The sequence below is a fragment of the Kogia breviceps genome, chromosome 7 (assembly GCF_026419965.1).
Source record: "Kogia breviceps isolate mKogBre1 chromosome 7, mKogBre1 haplotype 1, whole genome shotgun sequence".
Taxonomy (NCBI): Eukaryota; Metazoa; Chordata; class Mammalia; order Artiodactyla; family Physeteridae; genus Kogia; species Kogia breviceps.
In genome coordinates this window covers 107,062,181-107,084,252 of record NC_081316.1, presented here as the reverse complement: position 1 = coordinate 107,084,252, position 22,072 = coordinate 107,062,181, and the positions used below count along the sequence as shown (strand labels likewise).

At 40.9% G+C, this 22,072-nt stretch overlaps 1 protein-coding gene across 1 annotated transcript in view; it reads right to left on the bottom strand.

Annotated features, from left to right (window-relative positions):
- UBE4A (ubiquitination factor E4A) overlaps positions 1-21,631 on the bottom strand; it is a 34,926-nt gene extending 13,295 nt beyond the window's left edge. Inside the window, exons 1-13 of the mRNA XM_059068351.2 lie at positions 21,510-21,631; positions 16,374-16,535; positions 12,012-12,185; positions 11,314-11,426; positions 9,957-10,109; positions 9,154-9,313; positions 8,707-8,909; positions 8,313-8,504; positions 6,819-7,152; positions 5,633-5,753; positions 3,599-3,903; positions 2,288-2,420; positions 1,074-1,261 (exon numbers count right to left, since the gene is read on the bottom strand). Coding sequence (XP_058924334.1) covers positions 1,074-1,261; positions 2,288-2,420; positions 3,599-3,903; positions 5,633-5,753; positions 6,819-7,152; positions 8,313-8,504; positions 8,707-8,909; positions 9,154-9,313; positions 9,957-10,109; positions 11,314-11,426; positions 12,012-12,185; positions 16,374-16,494 — 2,197 coding nt within the window. The 5' untranslated portion in view covers positions 16,495-16,535; positions 21,510-21,631. The remainder of the gene's footprint in view (positions 1-1,073; positions 1,262-2,287; positions 2,421-3,598; positions 3,904-5,632; positions 5,754-6,818; positions 7,153-8,312; positions 8,505-8,706; positions 8,910-9,153; positions 9,314-9,956; positions 10,110-11,313; positions 11,427-12,011; positions 12,186-16,373; positions 16,536-21,509) is intronic.
- Positions 21,632-22,072: the final 441 nt, after the last annotated feature.

Below are 22,072 nucleotides of genomic sequence, written 5' to 3'. Positions count from 1 at the left end.
AAATCTGAGGCTTATACTGCTTTTGACATGCCAGAGGTATCACCAGAGCTCTACAGGTTGGGTCATATAATAAAGAAGAGGCATGGGATTTGGAGTCAGGAGACTTAGGTTTTCCTTCTGGTTCCACTTAATGCAAGTCTCTTACTCTTTTTCAACTCCCACTTCCTCATAAAATAAAACAGGAATTATAATACACCCTCTAATATTACAACCAAAGGGTCATAGTGGCTGTATAATGAGATAACTGCAATGATTTATTGTGCAACTTCTTATATATTATAAAGATTTACATACACTGCCTCAACCATCACTTCAACCCCTTTTACAAATGAGGAAACCAAGTCTCAGAGATAAGCAAGTAACAAAGTCAAAATTCAAATATGGAAAAACAGTCAGTAAAGTGTTAAACGTCTCTTTAATGTTAATTGTATTTATCACTGGCTGGTAGGACGTCCCCTTTAAAAGGGGTCTTAACTAACTGCTTTGCATATCTTGTTTACTAGTTGAGAGGGGGTACTGTTTACTCAGACATAGCATCTCAGGGTTACAGCTCAAAAGGGCATGAGAGAAAGGGAATGTTGCCTGCTGTTATTCTTAATCTAACAATTAAACTGTACAAGAGTTAGACCGTCTGGATAAGACAAAAGAATATCTCAATCAGCACATTGTCTCATTATCCACCATTCTGTAATTTTGAGGCAGAGAAAAATAAAGCCGGGGTTTTAACTGGACAGCCTAATTTATTTGAGTATGATTCTATCAAAAATTATAGTAAAGTTGTTAACAGTATGCATTTTTCTTTTTTAAGGTGAGAGAGACCTGATTCTACCACTCAGTTGTATGACATAAACAAATAATTTAATCTTTTGGAGCATCCATGTCTTCATAGGTAAATGGGGATAATACAGTAAAACTTTCCAGATGGTGATAGACTAAGGAAACAATGTGAAAAAAGCACTTAGCATCAAGGGTAGCACATGGTAGGTATTCAATAAATGATGGCTTATGATATTTTCCTGACATTTAAAAACTGATCAGCGATGTATCAGTTTCTTGGTTCTAGACTGCTTTACCTGTAAACTCAATGTCCACAAAGACCTTGATTAGAGCTTCTGCAAGGTGGGATGCATAGGGAAAGTTGCAGAACACACGTTTCCGGTGGAACACACTGGATACCAAGGGATTTGGGGTCTGATCCATGTGGGGCATCACTGCTTCCAACACCTCAGCGAGTTTGGCCCTTAGGTGGGGATTCTTCATCCTATGAATTGGGCAGAAAGCAAACTGAGAAGGCAGAAAATTTAACTCCCAAATTTGTAACTATTCTCTCCATACGGGGAGTCAAAACATACATCATCTGTACAGAGAGTTACAGGAGAAAACACAACTCCGCAGTTTTAAGTCAGTCAATTTCTGGGGGATATGCAGAGTGTACCATTCAGCTCTTTAAGATCACAGCTCATCAATTACGAGGGTAAGTACTTAAGTTTCTATTTAATGCTCCGCCATTCTGTTTACTTCTCTATAACAATGCATGACTTACTATTTACTATTCTCTGACAGCTTCATCTGGGATAAACTTGCCTTTCCAAGCTTTCTAAGGCTAAGGGCCAGGATATAATTATTCCACGTTACTTATAATGCATGCCATGTGCACCTAATACTTGTTGACTTACGATTTTTCATTAGGTCTGCTCAGTTCAGTGAAGGACTGGCTTCTATCTATGTCTCACTGACATGGCTCAGGGGATTGTGGATCTTTTCTTTGTGCAGCAAATTCTCACTTACGTACATACCGTTTCCTTTGGCCTACCACCAAAGAATCAGAGAAGCAACTCTACAGGTCAATGAGCATCTTCCTTTGGGAAGGAGGACTAGAAGCTATGAATGGTAAGACTTGAGATCAGAGAGCATTTACCCAAGTTTACTGTTCATCCAACTCAGAATTTTAAGAGCAAACTTTGTTATCATACATTAGAAGATCATTAGCACCGGGCAAGGTCTCTGGCATTAAGGTAACTATTTTAACCAGGGACGAGCAGCGAAATTCCCATCAGGTACCTTATATGCAGGTTCAAATTCTCTGTGGGCAAAGTCCTTTGTTTATTATGCCTCTCAAGTGTGGGATTTTGGGCTACCCATAAGGATAGTCAGGTGATTCATTAATGTTAACACAACTTCTGAAGGCAACCCCTTATGATTCAGGCTTGTTTATTTCTTGGTTTAGAAGTCTTCTGAATGTTTTGCAGCTCTAAACTGTGACAGAGCCACGCTTTCAGCACTTCACCTTTCTATGCTTCCAGTGAAAATGGTGATAAAATGAAGGACATGTTCCAGGGAATCTGCTGATGTCTCCAAGATGTCATCGGCAAAGCGGCGGAGAAAAATGAGGAAATCACCCAAGTTATCTGCAAAAAATTCTGAGAAAGAAAATATTCACTGGAATTAGCCAAACATCTGACTCTTTCCATTTTTATTTTTATCCAAGTAAACAGAATAGTAGAGACATAAAATGTTAACACACCAATGCAGTTTAAGAAAGTATACTGATAGACATGTATTTCCACACTCAAGGTTAACTGTGCGTTAAAATAACCCTTTAGATGAACAAGAATCTTGAATAGAAATGATTAGATGACTATGGTCTTCACTCTCCAGGGTCCTCCACTGGTCCTTGCCTTCTAGTATTTATGCCCTTGTATATCTCCGCCTACAGTATTCCAGGGTCGAAGACACACTATGGGGCACAGAGAAGTGATGGCATGTCATTTCCATAATTAGGTTATAAAAGCCTACAGCTTCCATTTTGGTTCCCTGCTCTGAGGGAAGCCACCTGCCATACCATTAGCAGTACTAAGGAGAGTCCTGTGTGGCCTGGAAAAGAAGCCAGCAAGCATCTGAGGTTTGCCAACAACCATACAACTAGGCTTATAAGCAGATCCTCCAGCTCTAGTCGAGTCTTCAGATTCCCATGGCACTGCTGGACAGCCTGGCTGCAACCTCACGAAGGACCAGAGTCAAAACCATGCAGCTACGCTACTCCTGGATCACTGAGCCTTGCAAACTGTGTGTGATAATGTTTGCTGTGTTAAGTTGCTATGTTTTGGGGTAATTTGTGACTCAGCAATAGATGCCCTGTACAGTGATCAAGAACATGTAACCTGATTTTGATGGACAGTTTCTGCCGAACCCTCAACAAAATACATATACATACACAATCTCACTTCTGGGTTAACCAAAAGGAGATGATTTTTTTTTCCAAAGAATAGCACAGGGGGGTGGGTTAGACAAATAAATTTATACGTTGAATGACAAACAACAGTAATGATAGAAACTAACAGCTCTGAAAACCCTGACTGCACATCATCCTTTGAAGACTATTTTCTATCTGCACAGCAGTGGCGACACAATGCTGAGGAACAAGCTATCAGTTCCCCCAGGCTTCAACCAACAGGCATTACCTACAAGTTTGAGTTGTTTCTCCAAAAACAGCTGAATGATAACTAAGGAAGGATATTTTGAGGATTAAATTTCCAACGTGACCCAGTTAAACTTAGATGGCTATAAATAGGAAGCTCCCAAGGGACAGCCTGCTTACCTGGCACGTAAGCCAAAGAACTGTAGCCATCTGGCAAAGGAAAAGTTAGCTCTATCAGCTGTGAGCCCTCATTGCCTATGGCCAGTTGAACTAGGAGAACAGCCATGGACACCTGCAAATTTAGGCAGTTTTGCAGCATTTGCGGCTCAGTCATGGCAGTCTTAGTAGAAAGATAGATGGTCATCAGTCGTTCAAACTGCTCACGGAGGTTGTCAGCAGCAGGGCTAGAACTTTGCTGAGCATCCCGCCAGGCTACCTGCAGCCGATGCAGATTTTGGTTGATTTTTACCATCTGATCATGCAACCTGACCCCAAGAAAGCAGAAAAGACTGGGTCAGGAGGCTCATATAGGGACAGTTGAGTACAGTTTTTTTTTTTTTTAAATTTTAACATCTTTATTGGAGTATAATTGCTTTACAATGTTGTGTTAATTTCTGCTGTATAGCAAAGTGAATCAGCTATACGTATACATATATCCCCATATCCCCTCCCTCTTGCACCTCCCTCCCATCCTCCCTTACAGACCATTTTTGAAAACCAAATCCTCACTTATTTATTCTATTATTCCCTTTTAGGATGTAGGGAGCTGCAGTTGTGATGACACAGAAGGCAATCACAAAAGTCATTGACAGGACAGAGGTGGGGGCATAGCACTGGGAAAATGTTACCAAATATTCAAGAATTGAATCTAATTACATAGATTAGTTGTCTTCGGCTGAAATGCACCATCCATAGAATGGCTCGGTTGAGCAGGGTGTAGATTGGGCTTTTATTATGTACAATATATAACCATCAGGTAAAGTACAAGAAGCCCAGCAGGATAGTTTGACACCACACAAGTGCAATGATTGTACCTGGATGTGGTTATATAGACAGTCTTTCCATGATTAGTAGAGAACTAAAGCTGGTGAGAAAGGAGTCTAGATTACTAATGACCACATATCAACCAGTAGCCACCTATGATGCAGCCTAACAGCAGCTTCCAGTCCTCTGATGCTCAATATAAAATTAAATGATTCTTCAAAAAGGGTCAGCCAAATGTTCTCTAATGAAAGGAAGACCCATAATTCAATGTTTTAGATAGTTGTGTCTACGTGTACAGTCCAAAGTCATTCTTGGCCTTGTGGATAACGTCTAGGGTTAGCAAGCCAATACTGGGAAACTAGATGACATTCATTTTTGTGTCTGAATCTAGGTGGTTGAACAGGTTAAACACATGCTAAATTATTATCTATTGTCTCACTTAAAATGTCAATGATAGGGATAGAAAATGTCTCTAATAAAGATATAATTTCATTTTTCCAAAATTTTGCTGAGTTTTGAAAAATGCTGTGTCAGTTTAAGTATCCCGAAAAGGCATTAAAAAATTGCTGTCCTCGATATACCTTCCTATAGACTGTGAGTGAGTAGCTATTTTCTCCCCTTATTTATACTTGTCACAGTCAGCTAAATCAGAGGGAAAAAAAAATCATAGAATGACATACGGTTAGCCAGAACCAGACCATTTTTGGAAGTCATACACTTTAGCTCTCAAATCTTCACATTTCCAGAATCCTCCGTATTTTTGATACATAGATTTTTATGTTCCCACTGATCTTATTGAAATACGTTTTAAACATTTAACTTTGTCAATTTCGTCTCTATACCACAGAGTAAAGCTTTCTCTTTTTTCATCAAGAGTAATAAGTAATAAAAATTCAAGAGCAGAATGTGAAATGTTAAATGAAAACAATTCCACTTTAGCAGATGACAAAAGGAAGATAGTGATTTAAAAATTTGCAAGTTTAGAGAAAAATACTAGTGTATCTTTAATTTTAAAAAGTTTAACAGGTCAAAAATTAAAAATAAATTCAAGTTATATGGATAAAGCCACTTCATGTAGACACAAATAAATGCATATAATGCCCTTTTCCTACTAGATCCTAATGTCAGCCTTCAGAATAAAGTGAGATTGTTATCTGTAAGACGCACTTTCAACCTTCTGGTTATCAACACAATCAAGCAGTTCTTTCCTTATGACATCAGAGGAGTTACCTGTGAAATCCCAAGTACAAGGTGTACTCTGTCAGGACAAGGTTTTCTGTTACAAGGTTGTAGTTCTGGGGAAACTTTGGCTCCCGCACAGCTGGGATCAAACAGGTTTCTTTGTCCAAACCTCAAAGAAATTAAAAGGAAGAGTAAATGACTTGCCACAGACATCTATCTTGGCTCCAGTGTCCCCTTATTCTAGTTCAACTTCCATCCTGCTATTAGTGAATTAAGTAATATCTTCTTAAAAACAAATCTTCTCACATTCCTACTCTTGTCTAAAAATGTAATTTGGCTTCTCAGTCCATAGAAATGCAGTTACATCTCTTTAGCTTGATCATGAAATCACCAACAATTAAAAGGAATGATAGCACTGTAGATTTTTCCAGGAGATAGATAATAGATCATTTGTATCTATTCTGTGCTTTTCTATATTTAAGATTATTTGCTTTTGAGCATGTGTTACTTTTATAATTAGAAATAAAACTGGGAGGAAATACATCAAGATTGAGTGATTCATTTTGAGTGGTAGAATTAAGAGTGATTTATCTTCTTCTTTTCACTTCTCTGTATTATTTGAGTTTTCCCCAATATTCTTCCTCCCTAAGCTAATATTTCCTGCTAATTCCCATACCCCTTCCCCCACCTACCCCTTGCTCCAGCCACATTGAACTTCTCACTGTTCCTTAGTTAAGATATCACACAGCTGTGTACCTTCATACTTGTTTTTCCCTCTATATAAAGGGCCTCCTTTGTTCCTTTGCTTGATAAACCCAACTCATTTTTCAGGACTCAGCTATGAAGACCTCCAGCTTCTGTAGAATTAATCATTTACTCCCTCCTCTGTGCTCCTGTAGATTAGCCCTAGACCATATTATGATGATCTGTTAACATATCTGCCTTCCTGTGGAGACTGTGACTTCAAAAAGGACAGGGAATGTACTTCATTCATTTTCATAAAGAATGAATGAATGAGCGAATATCCAAGTCCGCCAAATTCAGAGAGAAGGTCTCATTAAAGGACAACATCTAAAAAATAACAGTTTAAAAAAGTTTGTCTTTTTACAACTCATAACAGCTTTTCTTTTTGCCTCATCTTCTTTGAGAAAGAGGGAACTCTGTGAAAAATGATATAGAAGTGAATGGCTAAGATGTTATGCACACAGTTTTGAGAAGACCAGCTCCCCCTTACCTCTCATGTGTACATTTTTAATTTTTCGTTCTTCATCATTCAATTCCTTCAGGGCACAGTAAGTGGGATTAAAGGTGAGGAGCCGAGAGGATCTGGGTTTGCAAAATGGCTGGCATAACTTCAGGAGAGCAGCACCCAGATTTAGAAAGAAGGCATCCGAGGCATACATTTGGAAGAAGATTTCTGGCATCTGATTGGCCCAAATCTTGGTGCGGCCTGCATTTGCATGCAAACAGTTTCCAAGCCAGGACAAGATACAGTGTTTGGTTTCTGGAGAGAGCTGGAGTAAGTTCTTCAACATCTGGTAGATCTTTTCATGGAACCGAGCCATGAACTGTTTAACCAGAAAACACAACCACAGAACATTCCAGTTTCACAATCCTAATATTTGTTACTCTCAAATTTTAGTCACTGGCAATTTCCAAAAATACACGAATCCTAATCTTCTCCCTCACTCTCCCTGTTCCTTACGCCACCATTTCTGATTAAAAAAAAAAAAAATTTTTTTTTTTTTCTGGGAACTTTTTTTTTTTGCGGTACGTGAGCCTCTCACTGTTGTGGCCTCTCCCGTTGCAGAGCACAGGCTCCGGACGCGCAGGCTCAGCAGCCATGGCTCACGGGCCCAGCCGCTCCACGACATGTGGGATCTTCCCAGACCCTGGCACGAACCTGCGTCCCCTGCATCGGCAGGCAGACTCTCAACCACTGCGCCACCAGGGAAGCCCTTTTCTGGGAACTTTTAAGAGATTTCCTGATGAGCTGCCAAACTGCAGGTAGCATTTACATAGCTTTAGAGTAGGGGATGGTAAACTTTTTCTGCAGAGGGCCAGATGATAAATATTTTTGGCTTTGCATGCCATATGGTCTCTGTAGCAACTATTCAACTCTACCACTGTGGCATGAAATCAAGCCATAAACAATACATATACACATGGGCATGGCTGGGTTCAATAAAACTATTTACAAAAACGGGCGGCAGGCTGGATTTGGCCATTGGTATAATTTGCCAACCCCTGCTTTAGAAAGTTATGATGACGGGAGATTTAAACTGCCCCCAATTCAACCATCTATTGTCATATGTTGGCCAGACTTCCACCATAATTTATGCTAAGAAGCCCAAAAAGGAGGACATAAGGAGAAGGAGGAAAAGGAAAACAATTTGGCTTTTAAGATGGAGTTCAGTCAGAAGATTTTAGGAGCTAAAGTTATAAGAAATAGCTTGGTGAGAAAAATGAGGATTGAGAGCAGGTAGCTGTGCTACAGCACAGGGCAAAGAAGAGCAGCAGCTTACTCTTAAACCACACAAAGGTTTGTCCTCTGCTCTTAGCGCCTGCTAAAAAGAGGGCCATTTCTGTACATGATTATGGTAGAGAGCCAACCAGATTGATCTGCTTTTCCAAAGAGGCTCAAGCAGTCTTATCTGCATCTGCTTTCTGAGGAAATGATACTTAATCTAAGATCAGGGGGCTGGGATACACCGGTAAACAGCTCCACCTGATGAATGTTGGCCTCTTGTACTTTGATCTCCTGGGGACTGGAACGAGATGGATTCAGGAAGTAGCCATGATTTTCTACTACACCCGGAGTCTTTAATAAGCAGGAGATATTCAGGATTACTCCCAGCAAGGTCTTCTGGTACATCTGCCCATTACTAGGATCCTTGGGCTGAATGTATTCTACAAAAACCTGTAGGAGAAGACAAGCCTAGTTATTTGTCTGTATGATGAGATAAATGATGGGATGAGAGGGCCTCAAAGAGTTAAGACTATACAATAACCAGTGTATCTTTCTCTTATTCCATAGGTAACATTACACTGCCCTCAGGATAGGAAAGCATAGAGTATTAAGCTTCCAACTCAACTGAATACATATGAGCTTTCAGACCTACCTTTGCCATATCCTTTTGCCTACTGAAATACAGAAGAATGTCCAGATATGCGTACAACAGGATCTGGCAGAGTTCTAGATCTTTTATTCGGCCCAATAAAATATCAAACACTGGAATCATGACTTCTGGAAATGTTCGAACTTCCTCATCCAGTATCAAGGCTTCGATGACCTCATCCAGAAACTCAGTTACACCTTCAAAATCTGATAGAAGACAAAAGAGAGAGAGGAGGCCATAAGAATTTTTAGATGCCTTTACACACAGCTCTTTACTCTTCTGATACTTTTGATAATTCTATTGGTATTCAACCTCAAAGGTCAAGGTGTGAGCTCTCTTCCTTAATTTACGCTGGAACCATAGTGGCTCTGAGGCTTTCTAATGCAATTAGAGGAATGTTACACTTGGAAATCAAATGTAGAAGCTCATAGATGTTGCTTATGTACTCACGGCCTCCTAGGATGGCTTCCAACATCAAATCTACCAGTTGCTCATGGATGTTCTGGTCAACATAGATCTCTGGGGTGAGGAGAACTGTTCGGGTATTGGACACAGTGAGGTTCCTGCACTGCACAGCAAAGGGTAGCAGGTTCTCTGGAACTTTGGTAATCTGGAAACAGCAATGAAGAGAGGGAAGAGGCTAGCTCTGTGACCTGGCACAAGGACAGATACAGCAAATACAAGGGAAAAGACACTGTGTCCCAAAACAGTAGTGCTTTCCTGTGGATGCCTGAAAAGCCATGAGAGTTCTTTCTTTGGTTTAAGGAATCACCTAACTGTAAGAAATTCTAATGCTGGAAGTGATCAAGCTTAGTCTACTCTGTTATATACACCTTAGTGGAAATGAATTTATCAGACCTTTTTTAAATAAGGGTGTGATATATTAATACGTTTGTAGAGAGAATAATAGGAGGCACTTGTTAATTGGGGAAAGGGGTAGACCCCAAGCCACAGAGACTAAAACTTTAGAAGATAAACTAACAGTGCCTTTGATATCCAGTTCTAGATGTAATATGATGTATATAAATTGATATAATAGACACTGATCTTGGGACTTCCCTGGTGGTCCCGTGGTTAAGACTCTGTGCTTCCACTGCAGGGGGTGTGGGTTCGATCCTTGTTTGGGGAAGATCCCGCATGCTGCATGGCATAGCCAAAAAAAAAAAAAAAGACATTGATCCAACTCTCTGGCTTATGTGTTAAAGTCATACCCAAGAGGACAATAGACTACTCAATAGGGATTATTCTTTTACCTCTTCCTTGGCTCTTTGGAAACAGGAATAAAGGTAACAAAAAATGTGCCTCTCCCCTGCGTCTCGATCAGCAGAGAGATTCAACGTTGTAGAAGAGGTCATGTTAATCAAGTGGTTGCCTGGATCTTGAAGTAATAAGCGAGTGAAGACGGCCTATTAAGAAAAACAAATAAACAAAAATACTAAATCAATGCAAAGTTACTTTATTTTTAATTTTTTTGATGTATTTTTTATTGAATTATAGTTGATTTACAATGTTGTGTTAGCTTCAAGTGTTCAACAAAGTGATTCAGTTATACACACATATATAGCTACTCTTTTTCAGATTCTTTTCCATTATAGGTTATTATAAGATATTGAATGTAGTTCCCTGTGCTCTATAGTTGGTCCCTGTTGTTTATCTATTTTATATGTAGTAGTGTATATCTCTTAATCCCAAACTCCTAATTTATCTCCCCTGACCACTGCAAAGTTTATTTTAGAACATCAAGATATAAAAGATAATTTTGACACAGGTTATTATAAGAATCACAGAACGTGGAACAAATGGGGAAAAAAGGGCTCAGTGTATCATTACTTTAGAAAATATTACATATACAAATCTAATTGTTTATGTAGTTATCCTAAAGCAAGCTTAAGTGTCTAGCATAGCCTCTAGCACAGAGTAAGCATTAGAAGAGTATCTGCTGAATGGTGTGGAGAATCGGAGATTAAACTCATATGTGAAATCTACTACTCTGCATCATTGCTGACCTCACTCAGACTTATATAAACACAGTTTAAATGTACTGGGTTGGCCAAAAAGTTCGTTTGGGTTTTCCCATACCATTGTACAGAAAATCCCGAATGAACTTTTTGGCCAACCCTATTATGAAGTTAAACTCCAAGTTGTCAAGTCTTCCCTATCAAACTTTTATTCCTTTAATGTTAATTAGGCACCTGTAAGGTAAAATGCATTGTTTTGATTTTGGAAAAGATATAAAAAAAAGAGATGGACCTTGGCCTTGATAAATTAGTGTCTACCAGAGAGAGAAGACAGGTTCATAAAGAAGCCAAGACAGGAGACAGAAAGAGACAATTCCCATAGGATATGCGTGGAGATTACTGCTGGAGCCCAGAGGAGAAAATAACTCCTACATGGCAAAATCTGTAAACAGGATGGCATTTTAACTCGGTCTTAAAGGATGGGTATATTTGGACATGGGACCATGGTAGATGAGAAGATTCCAAAAGAGGAACACCACAAACAATGTAAGAGATGGAGCTAAGCAAAGCCATGGTTGGAGAAAGGGGAGCAGAGTTCAGCTGCAAGGCTAATTTTTGCTGAAGGCACATGTAAGGAATGTAAGAATGGTACCTGCTCTACGTTGTTCATATCAAGCCAGTCTTGATCTTCCAGGTCTACTGCCATTTCTTCCAAATACACACAACGGCTGGGGATGCCATTCCCACTTTTCAGGCTTGGGTCACCTGGGAAATGGTTTTAATCTGGTAGGTTAAGGATAATGCTTCTGTCTTATACAGACAACTGATCTCGATGGCATTTCTCTTGAACCCCAAGTTTGACTCAGGTAATATCAGAATGACCTTGACACACAGAGCAGTATCTAAAGATTTAAATCTTTTTTACCCCTCAAAGAGTATGTGCTTTGTTATAAACCTAACACCATGACATTTAAAGAGTAAATCCCAGACATCAGCACGAATTCTGGGGTTTAACTACAGATAGGGCACAGAGGGGAAACACTATCTGACCCTTCTTGGGGCTTTCATGTAAATGTTTAGGTCACCTCTGAGGAGAAAATGGATTTAGCTACCATTCCCATTTCCCTTTTAGGGTAGTAAAGGCAGTAGCTACATGGCTCAGTCAGTATCAAAATAGAAATGAAAGTTGTATCTGTGTCAAAATTCTGCTTTAGGTCACATTAAAAGCTTCCTTGAAGTATAAACCCTGTGTTCCAAACCATCAGATACCATAAGTTTCTAGGAGCAAGTCCCTGGCCTAAGCAGGAAGGGCAGAGTAATAAATACACTGGCTGCAAATATGTAACTCACTGTTGTCCAGAGTGATGAGGAAGATCCTTTGGATCATGTGATTGATGTTGAGTTGCTCACATATTTCCTGCTGTGAACGGAATGAGCGGCTAATCTCAGCCACAGAGTAATCAAATTCATCCAGGCTCTCTGACACACTATTATCTGAGTCATCTGGGCTGGCTGGGAGTTCATCTGCCAGAAAATGTAAGCCATTAACAGTTATAATGCTCTCTTTAAGAGAAAACCAAATACACATGATAAATGTAACCAAGAGGAGGATAATTTTGGGTGTTCAATAAGTTAACTATCTAATTAGTGAACATCTCAAGTCAGGCAACATCTTTTTTTTTTTAAATTAAGGTATCATTGACATATTAGTTTCAGGTGCACAACGTGATTTGATATTTATATATATTGTTAAATGATCACTACAATAAATCTAGTTAACGTCTGTCACCATATGTAGCTACAAATTTTTTTCTTGTGATAAGAATTATTAAGATCGACTTTCTTAACAACTTTGAAATATACAATACAGTACTGTTAACTACAGTCACCATGCTGTTTATTGCATCCCCATGGATTCTTTTTTTTTTTTTTTTTTTTTTGCAGTACGCGGGCCTCTCACTGTTGTGGCCTCTCCCATTGCGGAGCACAGGCTCCAGACGCGCAGGCTCAGCGGCCATGGCTCACGGGCCCAGCCGCTCCGCGGCATGTGGGATCTTCCCGGACCGGGGCACGAACCCGCGTCCCCTGCATCGGCAGGTGGACTCTCAACCACTGCGCCACCAGGGAAGCCCAGCTTTTTTTTTTTTTAAAAAAAAATATTCCACATAAGTGAGATCATATGGTATTCGTCTTTCTGACTTATATCCCTCAGCATAATGCCCTCAAGGTCCAACCACTGTCCACTTGTTGTTGCAAATGGCAAGATTTCTTTTTTATTTATGGCTGAATAATATTCGTGTGTGTGTGCGTGCGTGCGTGTGTGTGTATAATTACATCGTTTTCTTTATTCATCCATTGATGGACATTTAGGATGTTTTCACATCTTGGTTATTGTATACTGATGCAATGAACATGGGGGTGCATATATCTTCTTGAATTAGTGTTTTTGTTTTCTTTGGATAAATACCCAGAAGTGGAATTGCTGGATCATATGGTAGTTCTATATTTATTTTTCAGGAACCTCCATTCTATTTTCCATAATGCCTGCACCAATTTACAATCCCAGCAACAGTGCACAAGAATTCCCTTTTCTCCACATCCTTGCCAACACTTGTTACTTCTTGTCTTTTTGATAATAGCCATTCTAAGAGGTGTGAGGTGGTTTTGATTTACATTTCCCCAATTAGTGATTTTTTTTTTTTCCAATCGATTAGTGATGTTGAGGACCTTTTAATGTACCTGTTGGCCATCTTTGGAAAAATGTTTATTCAGATCCTGTGCCCATTTTTAAATTAGACTGTTTGTTTTTTTTGCTATTAATTGTATCAGGAAACATTTTAAATACAGAATTCTGAAATCCCTGGCTATAAAATCTACCACATTTTAAAAACCAAAAGTTTTATTCTTTGTGCTCATAATTAATTGTATTCCAAAATGCCAGCAGTAGCAACACTATCTTCCCTACAGAATCCTAGCGGGCAAAGAATTACCCAATAGATCAGTATGCCTTTAATTACATTAAATATGGCTTGGGGCTTCCCTGGTGGCACAGTGGTTAAGAATCCGCCTGCCAATGCAGGGGACACGGGTTCGAGCTCTGGTCCGGGAAGATCCCACTTGCCGTGGAGCAACTAAGCCCATGAGCCACAACTACTGAGCCTGCGTGCTGCAACTACTGAAGCTCACGCGCCTAGAGCCTGAGCTCCGCAACAAGAGAAGCCACTGAGATGAGAAGCCCACGCACCGCAATGAAGAGTAGCCTCCACTCGCCACAACTAGAGAAAGACTGTGTGCAGCAATGAAGACCCAACGCAGCCAAAAATAAATAAATAAAATAAATAAATTTATTTAAAAAAAAAAAAAGAATCCTCCTTTGAATGCAGGAGACATGGGTTCGATCCCTGTTCGGGGAACTAAGATCCCACATGCTGCGGGGCAACTAAGCCCGTACTCTAGAGCCCGTGCCCCACAACTAGAGAGCCTGTATGACGCAACTACTGAGCCTGTGCGCTCTGGAGCCTGTGTACCACAACTAGAGAGAAGCCCTCACACCGCAATGAAGATCCTGTATGCTGCAACTAAGACCCAACACAGCCAAATAAATTATTAAAAAATAATAATAATAAATAAAATATAAAATATCTTAAAAAAAAAAAAGAAGCAAGAGTTGCTTCACTGTGGTGACTTTAGTAAAAGTGAAGCTCAATAAAGGAGGCCAAAGGTTTTGGTAGAGTACTAACTGCTGGTGGAAAACAGGTTAGATCAGGTGGCCTGACAAACTCACTGTAAACAAACTAAGATGATGAGGTGCCCAAAGAGTAACAGAAGGGTATGCACCTGATTTGTCCCCACCGCTTGGTGCCTGCAGTGCTCCCAACCCTAGCCAGCCTTACGTCTGTTTATAGCCAGAAGGATGAGTGTTCTGTCACTCTATTCCCTTCTGAATTCCAAGAGTAATAGGTGCTGATTAGCAAAATTTCCCTCAACCACATACTTAAAAACTTTATTTTCTCATTTCCTTATTTTTCCAATTCCTCACTCTCCATTCTCTCCTACAATCTCTTAATCCAAGGTTTCCCATTCTGATGCTATATTTTAGAAATCTGGGAAAGTTTTCGGAGACAGAGACTCAGAGCTGCCTATTTCTATCACATTAAAAAAGTCAGCATTACATGTATTTCTCCCTTGTTTCATCCATTACTTTGTCTACTACTCATGTGTCTTCCCCTGACCTCCTTTTTCTTTTTCAAAAGTATTTTTAGAATTTATTTTTGGCTGTGTTGGGTCTTCGTTGCTGTGCGTGGGCTTTCTCTACCTGTGGTGAGGAGGGGCTACTCTTCGTTGTGGTGCGTGCGCTTCTCATTGCGGTGGCTTCTCTTGTTGCACAGCATGGGCTCTAGGCGTGCAGGTTTCAGTAGCTGCAGCACGCAGGCTCAGTAGTTGTGGCTCACAGACTCTAGAGCACAGGCTCAGTAGTTGCGGCGCATGGGCTTAGTTGCTCCGTGGCATGTGGGATCTTCCCGAACCAGGGCTTGAACCCGTGTCCCCTGCATTGGCAGGCAGATTCTTAACCACTGTGCCACCAGGGAAGTCTCCTGACTTCCTTTTTATTCAATCCTAATCAGAGAGTAAGGCCACAACTTAGCTACATGTCTGAATACTTCTGAAATAAACAAAATAAAGGGAAAATATAAACATTTCTCCTTTCCTAAAAACAATAACACTATTATTCTTTTTGGAGGAAGCAGAAGGGGAGCAATTTCTGGCTTGAAAGATTGTGAATACCCTCAGAAGACTAATATATTTGAGAAATAGCATCCTACTTTTTTTTTTTTTTTTTGCAGTACGCGGGCCTCTCACTGTTGTGGCCTCTCCCGTTGAGGAGCACAGGCTCCAGACGCGCAGGCTCAGTGGCCATGGCTCACGGGCCCAGCCGCTCCGCAGCATGTGGGATCTTCCCGGACCGGGGCACGAACCCGTGTCCCCTGCATCGGCAGGTGGACTCTCAGCCACTGCGCCACCAGGGAAGCCCCATCCTACTTCTTCTAGTCCATATGTTACCTTATAGGAGGGAGGCAGACTTGATCTTAATTTTGGTCCCAGATGAGGAAAATCATTTTTCTGATTAGTAAGATATTATCCTAATTTTTTTCACATTAAGGTTAAGGATCAGATTTTCCTCGATGTCTGTTCTGAAAGCAGTAAGTTATGAAAGTGGCCATTCTACGGAGTGAAAGAAGCATTCTGCTTGAGATAGACTCTGAAGCACTTGGCTTAAGAACAAATCTCATTTATTTCTCTACAGGTGAAACAGCTTTTATAATTCTCCCTTCAACACAACTGCTTTCTATAGCTGCATGTGACTTGCTTTCCACACCTACGCCTATAACCTCAGTTTCCTATGTTGAAAAAAATTAGTATCTTTGTTAAGTATCTTTCACTAGGTGATTTTTAAAATAAAAGAGCTTGACAGCTTTGGGATCATGACTGGCATCTGTTACTCTGCAACCACCTGTTATCTAGTCTCTTTTTTATGCAGGGGACAGGACAGGGAGAAGAACCCCAAACAAAACAAACAACAAATACGAACAAAAAAACCCACTTCTGCCCTAAACTTAAATTCTAGCTGCAATTAAGGACCCAAAGAATACTTAATTTGGGAAGACTCCATTCTAGGTCATCTCATCTGCTGCTACTGGCTCGTCCACTTACCAGATTGCTGCTTCAGCTGCTCTTTTTGGACTGCTGCAAACTGCTTGGCATCAGCCAGGGAGCCAAAAAGAGCAGCAAAGGGGTTACTTGAGATGTTGTTGTTATTCTCCTGGTCTGTCATTTCACTTTAAAGTATCCTCCATCCAGACCTAGGGGGAGCGGCTATAGAAAGGACAGGTATTAGACGCTGAAGGGCAGATAACACAACAGTTATAATATTATCATAGTTGTTTCTTCTCCCATTTCTTGACTACATTTTAAAAGGGTTTGGGTAAGACTTGCCAACTCCTGCTCCAAGATTCAAGACAATTTTTGGCAAAATGGTTACAAACCTACCAACTGGACAAGTTGGCTTGATTTGGGGGTGGCTAAAACCAAAACGCTTAAAAAATGTTCAGCTGGAATGCATTTATTTGTTGACATGTTTCTGTTTACTATACCTTTAAAAATAGATTAAATACAAAGAATTACTGACGTCAAAGTGGAAACTCAGCTACTAATTATAACAACAATGTGGCACTTAAAAATAATATGACAAAAACTATGGATTTCCCATAAATCCCTAGGCTGGTCGACTAGTTCTCACTCACCATGAGCATAAGGTGGCACTTGCACAGGCTTCTGTGACTTAAGAGCTGGAGCTGGGAATTCCTCAGCTACGCAGAAACTAAATGTAAGTCTGTATGTCAGATGCGGAATTGCAAACCAGGACAGGAATCAGATTAGCAGCATATCGTGGGTTTTAAATCTATATTAAGCAATCTATCTCTACTTCTAGGCTTATGACTACTGATATTTTTTCCTCTAAAAACTAAATGGTCTTTGCTTAATTCTATATTTAACTTTCCCTATTTATCTGACTTTACAATACTGAAGAAACACAAATTCCTAATGTATAATATGAAATAGATATATACCTCAAAGGTATTTAAAGGAGCTGACTGAGCCTGCATTTGCACTATTCTGATTACATTTCCTCATCCAAGTGCCAAAGGGACTCAGTGGCACAACGGGATGAGCAGAGCTCCCTGAAAGGATTTCTCCCCTTTCTGAAATTTTAAGGCCACAGCATAGAAATACAACCCTGAAAAGGGTGAGAAGAGACAAAGGGTATGAATATTCTGCTTACAAGGATGATGAACTGCTACAAGGACAGAGGCCTTAGAAGGAGTGGGGTCAGGGACACAAATGTGGGAGAAAAAAAAGAATGTTCGGTCTACCTTTAATTAATTGAGTTAAGACTCCTTACAGAATCCTATTAACAAAAGCTAATGCAAGTCGGAAAAGTTACCCTTATTTTTTGGAGGAAGAGAGACTAACACTTTTTTGACACTTCTGAGGCATCTCTACCAGTTGCTTCATGTTCCTCTGTCGTGCTTTCTGCATAAGAGCTAATGGCTACTGAGCTGTAATGACTCAGGAGGACAGTCTAGTCTCGTCTCAGCATGGTGCTGGGCTTTACTGCTTCAAGGAACTGAACTGTTAGATGTTGCTCTATGTATTTTACTTTTTACTATATATAGTTTAGTTGAGCTTAATAATACAGAAAAGAAAGACAGCATATTTAGTGCTGGAATTAACAATCCTTGAGAGGTCTTTCCTCCCATTTAAACATTGCATAAGCTTAATTATTACCCCTAATTCATGCAGAGGCACCAAGAATTGTGTCACTGTTAGCTGACCACCACCCTACCTCTATTCTGAGGTACCCAGAGGAATGCAAAAAGTGTAGTGAGCTCTCGTTATTTTTCTGTCTGCAAAATATCAACCTCTTTTTTCAACATGACACCCATATTTTTCCTTTGGGGATCCAACCCATTCCCGGTCCATGTGTACAGAAGGGGATGACCTTACCCATTAGCTCTAGAAATGGGCATATGAATCTGGCCTGGCCAAAAAGAACACAGTATTCTCTGGCCAAAGTGACTGATTCGGGAGTGGGCACAAGACCCTAGCAAGGCCTAACAGAATCAATGAACACCAGCTACAGGCCTTTGGCTAAACCTACAGAAAAGAGGACTCTTTTTTCCTGCTTGGATTGTTAGGCTAATAAGACAGGAAACTGGAGTTGCCATCTTTCTACCATCTAAAGAAGGCCTAGCCTAAAACTAAGCCAACATGTACGAAAAGAGATGTGAGATGGAAAGAGTCTTCTCAGTTATAAAAAAAGCCAGTAGATTTCCCTACATTGTGGAAGCCAATACAACAGAAAAGAGTTCAGATTAGTACAAAGGAAATGCATCACCTGCACCATCTATGCAGAAAGGAAGTGAGTTGAAAACTAAGAATCAGAACATAGGACACAGGCTCTTAAGACTATCAAGAGAGATAAAGAGGATTTATCATCACAAACGGCATTATTTCCTCCTTTCAATAATATACTGTTGCAGTATATAAACTAGCTTCCCACTACATTTAACCTATATTAACAGGATTTATAACTTTCTACACTGTATTACTAATGTAGATCTTCTATCTTACTAGAAGGTAAGCAATTTGATCACAGGTTCGTATCTGATTATTTTTTTCTTCTGTACCTGGCATATTCCGTAATCACAAAATCCCAAATAAATATGTATTGAATGATCCAATCTTACATGTAATTACTCCTGACCTTCTTGTAATCAATAGCAGCACCCATAATCCTACTTCAAGGTAAGGGTCGCAGTGGAAGATCAAACTATTGGGCCAGACACTCGTGGCTCTTTGATATCTCAGAACATGTAGAATAGAGACTGGAAATAAATCTCTGTTGTCATCTATGCTATCTGTCTTTTTGAAAAACAAAAAGGGCTTTGCCTACCTCACTAAGCTCAACTTTCTCATATGTACTTCAAATCTATTTGAAGTAATGGTGCAAAAACTATTTTCATAGAAAAATAGCTCACACTGTGCAACCAGGAAAATTTTACAGGAAAAAGGAGGACTGATCACTGGACGGGAACCTTTGTGGAGATGTCAGTTTAGATCTGTTCAATGATCACACAAATGTAAACAGAGTACCCACTCCAAAAGAAAGGTCTGATAAAATGGAATCTTGGTATTTTGTTTAGTATTCAATGTCATCAGGAATTTATAATCTCCTACTTTCAACTGCCATACAAAGATAAAGTACTATCCTGTTGTCAGCCTTTGGCAAATAACCAATCAATATAACCACCAATCCTTAGATGTTTTTGTATCTGATTTTTAAAAGACGTCCTCTTTATTTATTTATTTACTTTTGGCTGCATGGCTTGCAGGATCTTAGTTCCCCGACCAGGGATTGAACCTGAGCCCTGCGCAGTGGAAGCACTGTAGTCCTAACCACTGGACCACCAGGGAATTCCCCAAATATGTCCCCTTTAAAAACACGTTTCCCTCTTATACATATGCTGCAAGACTCTACATTTATAAAAGCTGTCTTATCTCCAGTCCTACAAAATCCTCTCACCCTCCTCTGGTTCAATCTTTTGTTTATAAAGAGTACTGCTAATCCCTTAAGGGGTACTGTCAGCTTTTAAAGAGGTGAGCACATAAATGTTTTAACATCAGATTTGGTATTGCTTTTAAACAGAAATACTTGGAATACTTCACAAAACTAGGATTGTCAAAATCAAGCTTTAGGGTTTCCCTGGTGGCGCAGTGGTTGAGAATCCGCCTGTCAATGCACGGGACACGGGTTCGAGCCCTGGTCTGGGAGGATCCCACATGTAGCGGAGCAACTAAGCCCGTGCGCTACAACTACTGAGTTTGTACTCTAGAGCCCGTGAGCCACAACTACTGAGCCCGTGCTCCACAACAGGGGAGGCCACTGCAGTGAGAGGCCTGCGCACTGCAGCAAAGAGTAGCCACCACTCGCCACAACTAGAGGAAGCCCACGTGCAGCAACGAGGACCCAATGCAGCCAAAAATGAAATAAATAAACCTATTTTAAAAATCAAGGGCTTCCCTGGTGGCGCAGTGGTTGGGAGTCCGCCTGCCAGTGCAGGGGGCGCGGGTTCGTGCCCCGGTCCGGGAGGATCCCGCGTGCTGCGGACTGGCTGGGCCCGTGAGCCATGGCCGCTGGGCCTGCGCGTCCGGAGCCTGTGCTTCGCGGCGGGAGAGGCCACAGCGGTGAGAGGCCCGCGTACCACACACACACACAAAAATCAAGCTTTATTAAATCATACTCCATAAGGTCTCTTTCCTGGTGAGTAACACATAGATCAAACCAAAAAAGGAATTAAAAAAATGTTTTCATTGTTACACGTTCAGGCCTTTGTTGTGGCAACAGATCCTTCCATCACATCAGCAAGCTAGAAGGATCTCATCAAGTCGCAAAGCACACAGCATTCCTTCCTGGGTCCCATTTTAACTCAGGACGGCTCCCATGTGAGACCAAACAGACCAAGGCAGTGAGACCAAACAGACCAAGGCAGTGAGACTAAACATATCCTAGTTCTGGGAGTGAAAAACTGAATCCAAAGAGAAGACCCATCAAGTATAAGCTCCTGAACTCTGGTTACTCAATTTTAGAAATGTCTTCTAAACCCAACTGCTGAGGGAACAAGAAGCAAGAGTGCCAGGAGAGTTTTGAGTGGTGAACTGATCACTTGCCTTTAGAAATATCAACACCTTGCCATACGGATTCGACTGGTTTGACTAATGAGACTCGTGCTTAATCTTCTCTTCTTTGGCACCTGACTATTTGTTGTCTACTTTTTTTAAAACATCTTTATTGGAGTATAACTGTTTTGCAATGGTGTTAGTTTCTGCTTTACAACAAAGTGAATCAGTTATACATATACATATGTTGTCTACTCTTTATATTCTGTCCCTCCAGGTTCCATAAGGGATTCGCGGCACGGAGGGAGACCCACCCACTCGGTGCACATTCTAGAGAAGGAAAACCAAAGATAACGCAAGGCCAGGATTCAGCCTTTTCCAGGAGGGACATGGCAAAGGGGCAGAGATGCCAGAAGCTGGAGCACTGTAAGAGGTTCCCAAAGCAGACAGGGTCGAAGTTCATGAAAGAGACAGTGTTTAGGAAAGCACAGGAAAAAGGCATTTGGAGGAGGTAAGAGTGCAGAGGTTTGGACGGGCATTCGACTAGAAGAAAAAAAATCCTATTGGAGACTCAACGATCCCCTCCCCTCCAGCTATATCCTCTCTTACCAGAGCCTGAGGGCCAGCAGCGACGACACGACAGAATCTCAGCGGCCGAACGGTTCCCACTTCCGACTCAGCACGGCAACCGGAGCTAACGTCATGACAAGGCGCCGGGCCTTGTGGAATTTCATCTGGGCGCCGGAAGCTGGGTGTGTCGCCCTGCGCTGGAAGAGGGCGCACAAACATCCCCACTGCGCATGCGCTAACTGGCTTGGGCGGGGCGGAAGTGGCCGGAAGTGGATTTGGGGTTGGATTGGGGGCGGGTCAGGTTGAGTTGGGAGCGGATTGTGGTGTTCGATGGAATGCGCAGCTCTCGGAAACCCGTGTATCAGCAGCACATATGACTTGGTGAACTCTGGCACTGCTAAGGTCTCTGTGGACTTAGGCTAATTGTCCCACCGATCTTAGGCCTTTTTGAAACAGCTTCTATAACATAGATAATTATTATGTATGAAGCAATAACAGCATTAACAATAACTGAAACTTGTGAACTATTATTAGGTACCTGGAAATGTGTTAAGATATGCTTTGATTGGAGTACAGTTTTCTTATTTGTAAAGTGAAGACGA